Source organism: Myotis brandtii, unplaced genomic scaffold, assembly GCF_000412655.1.
Source record: "Myotis brandtii unplaced genomic scaffold, ASM41265v1 scaffold30, whole genome shotgun sequence".
Classification (NCBI taxonomy): domain Eukaryota; kingdom Metazoa; phylum Chordata; class Mammalia; order Chiroptera; family Vespertilionidae; genus Myotis; species Myotis brandtii.
In genome coordinates this window covers 3,238,561-3,243,767 of record NW_005361458.1, presented here as the reverse complement: position 1 = coordinate 3,243,767, position 5,207 = coordinate 3,238,561, and the positions used below count along the sequence as shown (strand labels likewise).

Here is a 5,207-nt window from a genome sequence, read left to right as displayed (position 1 = left end):
TCCTTAATCATTTATCCCTATATATTAATTTTTTAGGATAAATTCCTATAAATTTTGCTCAGTCAAATAATGTGTACATTTTTGAAACTTGTCTTTAAAAAAATTTTTTTTATTGATTTCATAGAGGAAGGGAGAGGGAGAGAGAGATAGAAACATTAGTGATGAGAGAGAATAGATTGGCTGACTTCTACATTCCTCCTACCTGGGATCAAAGCTGCAACCTGGGCATGTGCCCTGACCGGGTATCAAACTGTGACCTTCTGGTCCAGCTTTAACAGAGTTGCCTTAATAACTGATAAAGGAATAACCTACATGTTAAAAAGAAACAACTAGTTAATTCCAGAATAGGCAGGAAAGGAACAGAACTTAGCAATTAAATTTGATATTATATAAAATACTTAAGGAAAAGAAAAAATGTCATGATTAACTAAGTTTTAAAAAGCAGAATACTAAACAATATATTTAATATAATCCCAATTAAGCAAAAACAAAAGTTAGTATCTTTATATACAAGGGGGAAAAGAAAGAATATACATCTAAAAAATTGTTGTGGTAGTTATGGTGATAGTAGTACATATTTTATTCTTTATGATTTTTCTATATTTCCTGAATTTTCTATAATGAACATTTTTTTAAATGCACTTTTAAGCCAAGATTACAAGAAGAATATTATTAGAAAAATAATCATAATATAATACTGACTGAAAACTCTTTGGTTATATCCATTTCAAGAAACACATGCCCAGGGAAAAGACTGGAATGAAAGACACCAAAATTCTAACAGTCTGTATTAAAGCCATAATGACAATTTATGTTTCCCCTTCCTCCATTTTCCCTGATGCCTGGCAATGTGGTAATATTATTTTATTTAAAAATTAATGGTTTGCCCTAGCTGGTTTGGCTCAGTGGATATAGCGTCGGCCTGCAGACTGAAGGGTCCCAGGTTCGATTCGGTCAAGGGCACATGCCCGGGTTGCAGGCTCGATCCCCAGTAGTGGGTGTGCAGGAGGCAGCCAATCAATCAATCCCTCTCATCATTGATGTTTCCATCTCTTTCTCCCTCTCCCTTTCTCTCTGAAATTAATAAAAAAATATATATTTTTAAAAATTAATGGTTTAAAAAATTTGAGGTAACAAAGACACAAAGGGAACTGTGCCGCAGAAGTTTTAATTTCGTTTTGTTCCTGCTTTTATGTAACAGTGACACCTAGTCACTGAGTCCCTTAGCCTCCTTCCCTAATTTGTAAAATGGGCCCTCTACCTGCCTGGGCCTCTCCTCTCCCCACAGATCAATAAAACACAGAGCCTGTTCTGACATCAGCATTGCAGTTCACCGAAGGGTAGGACTGGTCCCCCCAGGAATGCTCGCACCCTTTCTGACCTGCTCGCCTTGGATGGTCGGTGCTGTCCGGAGGCCTGTTTTGCATCCAGTGATGCCAACTGAGGTCTGCTTGTTGCCATATCTGTGCGAAAAGGCCTGTTAATAAAGAAGGCAGAGTGAGGTGTCTTACAGGAAACGTTCACATAAACTTAAGTACACACACAAGTCCTTCAATTATTTACTGCATCTCACCTCCATTTCTTTTTTTTAAGATTTTTTAAATTGATTTTTGGAGAGAGAGGAAGGGAGAGGGAGAGAGAAACATTGGTGTGAGAGAGAAACATGGATCGGCTGCTTCCTGTACACCCCCTACTGGGGATCCAGCCAGCAACCTTTCAGGGCCACGCCCAACCAACTGAGTAACATCAGCCGGGGCATCTACATTTCTTAGCAATTTAGAAAAACTGTTCAGTTACATGGTGAACATTCCTGAAATATAGCACCAATAAAATAAACTTATTTTTCTTTTATTCTAGTGCGCACACACACACACACACACACACACAAAAAGAACTGAAATCATCCCCCACAGCTCTCCATCCACACACAGCATTGTATCTTGTATATATCCTTGCATGTCTTTTCCCAAGTAAATCTACACATATATTTTTATATTTTACTAGAGGTCCAGTGCACGAATTCATGCATGGGTGGGGTTCCTCGGCCTGGCCAACGATCAGGGCCAATAGAGGCTGATCGGGGCCAGCTGGCCAGAGGGAGGGACCGCGGGAGGTTGGCTGGCCAGGGAAGGTTGGCTGTGGGAGCACACTGACCACCAGGAGCAGCTCCTGCGTTGAGCATCTGCCCCCTGGTGGTCAGTGCACATCATAGCGACCAGTCGTAACAGTCGCTTAGGCTTTTATATATATAGATTAAAATGGAATATTATAGTAGAGGAGAAAAAAGTTTTCTTTGACCCTCTTAGGGTCCCTGGTTGGGTCTGAAAAGTAAAGTTACAAAGACAGGTTAACAAGAGAAAAGCATATAAATTTTATTGAATTTTTACATGTACATGCGAGCTTTCACAAGAGAATGAAGCCTCAAAGAAGTGAACAATAGGAAGCTTTTATACCTGTTAGACAAAGAAACAATAAGTTTGTGAATAACTGACAAGACAAGGAATTGGGCTAGGAGTAGTAAATGGTGAAGAAGTAACTAGGAATATAAGGATTGCTTTAATAAGGTTTGTCTGCAGATTCTATGGGCTGATAGGTATCTGTCTCTAGTAAAAGAATTTATTCCCTGCCTTTATGCAGAAAAGGGAGAGCTTTTACTGCTTTTACTGCTTCTTAATTTGTTTCCCACATGGACAGGCAATTATCCCAACACCAATGAATAACTCATCCTTCAGCTACTCCTTAGCTTGGAAATAAGACAAAAGAAAAACCAATGTCCTTTCAGTGTCATGTTGGAGCACTAACAGGCCCACCCAAAGATATACCTTTGTTTGATTTGCTAATGACTATTGATTGAGGCCTATACTCTGTAAAATTATATGTTAACTTGTAGATTTTTTTCTGGCAAATACCCAAATAATTAGTCTGGTAAGGTTATGGTTTTATTGCCTTGTAAGATATTAACCAGTTTTAAATATAGCAAATCTTATTCCAACATTCTTTCTTCCATTCCCCAAATATTTTTGGAACCAGTTTTACCATCTTGCTGATTGATAAATAAATCTTTGACATTTGTTCATTGTGTAATTTTTACACGATGACATACTGAATAACACTGCAACTCTGTAACACAGGGCAAGTTTCCATATGTACACACGTCTGTTTCCAGGCATTCTTGTTCCACCCATGTATCTGCCTCTCTCTGCACTTTTCACTATCATGGCTTTCTTTATATGCCAAAGGAGCAAGCCCTCTACTTTATTAAATGTTCTTTTTCCAGGGGGTGGAGAGGGGACTGCTATTATTTTACCTTCAAACTTAGTTATAAATTTTAGAATAAGTTATTATAGAGTTACCAAAAAAAGTCCTGTCATGGTGTTTCCTGGGACTTCCTTACATTTCTAGCAAACTTTACAGAGAACTGCTATCTTTACAATATTATGCTTTCACATCTATACACATTTATTCAAGTCTTATTTCCTTCAATAAAGGTTTTTAATATCTGAAACACTGCAGTGGAGTACATGCATCCTTGCAAAAAAAGCCATGCTAAACGTTCCTTAAATTGCTTCAGGTTTAGGATCTGTTCCGCCAAAGTAAGTACAGTTATTAAACATTTAAATAGAAAGACTTGTCTGTTCCACCCCTGAGCATAACCAAGATGTTATACTGAGATGTTAGAAGAAACGTATTTTTAGCCAGTGAAAAATGTTATTTGGTTGACAGGTGCTAAAGAAAACATCATATTTCAATTACTGTTATGAGTGTGTTGGAAAATACATCCTCATTTTGCCCTGTATTTACTGCTCTAATTTATTTAAGTTTCTAAAAAAGCTTTATTGAGATATAATTCACAGACCACACAATTTACCCATTTAAAGCATACAATCAATGGTTTTTAGTATACTCATATTGATAGCAGTGTACAACTATCACCACAATCTAATTTTTAAAGTATTTTGTCACCCAAAAGAAACCTTGTATTCATCCATTAGCAGTCATTCCCCATAGTCCTTTGTATCTACACATTTGCTATAACTGGCTTTTTTCACTTAGCATAATGTTTTCAAGCTTCATCCATGTTACTGCATGTATCAGTACTTCATTCTTTTTAATGGCCAAATAATATTTCATTGTATGAATATAATACATTTTGTTTATTGTTTCATTTGTTGGTGGATATATGAGTTACCAAAAAAAGTCCTGACATGGTGATTCTGCATCCCTACCAGTAATGTATGAGATTCCCAATCTCTCCATATCTTGGCCAACACTTGTTATTGTCCATCTTCGTGTGGGTAATGTTATCTCATTATGGTTTTGCCTTTCATTTGCCTAAGGACTAATGATATTGAGCATCTGTTTAGGTACTTATTGGCCATTTGTGTATCTTCTTTGGAGAAATGGCTATGCAGGTTCTTTGGCCATTTGTTACTTGGGTTATTTGTCTTTTTATTTTTGTGTTTTATACTACTCTAATTTTTAATCATGAGGTAGAACTATTTTCAAATGAAATACTTACAGCTGTCTTTGTTTATACTTTTTCTCTCATTCAAGTCATAATTAGCAGAATCAATTCAAAATTAATTTCCCTAATAAATTCAACGCAATGTGCTATGTTCCTGCACAATAAAAAGCTAGCTCGTTTTGAAAAGCAAAAAATGAAGTAAAAATTTCAAAAATTATTAAAAGACAATATCCTTCCAGCTTTTCAACAAAGTTAAAATCTCTCGTTAAGGGGAGAAAAGGAATGAACAGAGATGGCCAACCGTTATGCTATGAGAGGCACCATTTATATAATCTACAGTCTGAACAGTGTCCACCGGCATTATGAACATAGGACTCCAGTGGATACCACCACCAGATTTCCAGGAAATTTATTGCTTAATATTATTGGCCATATGATTAGCTTGTCTTTCTTACTAAAGAAAACTGCTCACCAGACCAAATTCTGCCCAATCGGCAATTCCTTCAAATAGCCATTCTCAGGGCCACTGATCAGAGGCAGAGGGGACTGCTGCAGCTGCCACTGGGAGAGCAAGAAGAGCCCAGAAACTAGCAGGTACTCCCCCACGGACCTCTGACTGTCAGCTCCAACCCAGGCCTGTCACCAGTGCTATCAGAATCAAGGGAACGGAATTCAACATTTTCTCACCACTCCTGCAAGTGGAAACTCCCAACAAGACTGTGTGGATTAACTGACTGATTGA

At 37.5% G+C, this 5,207-nt stretch overlaps 1 protein-coding gene across 3 annotated transcripts in view; it reads right to left on the bottom strand.

The window, feature by feature from the left end:
- Positions 1 to 1,164: 1,164 nt before the first annotated feature.
- LOC106726659 (tetratricopeptide repeat protein 39B-like) overlaps positions 1,165 to 5,207 on the bottom strand; it is a 49,389-nt gene continuing 45,346 nt past the window's right edge. Inside the window, exon 2 of one of the 3 annotated variants that reach the window (XR_001362729.1) lies at positions 1,165 to 1,477. Coding sequence is in view for 2 of the 3 variants with exons in the window: in XM_014542373.1 (XP_014397859.1) it covers positions 1,318 to 1,477 (160 nt within the window). In the remaining variant the exon portion in view is untranslated. The remainder of the gene's footprint in view (positions 1,478 to 5,207) is intronic. The other 2 variants (XM_014542373.1, XM_014542374.1) reach the window with 2 other exon arrangements.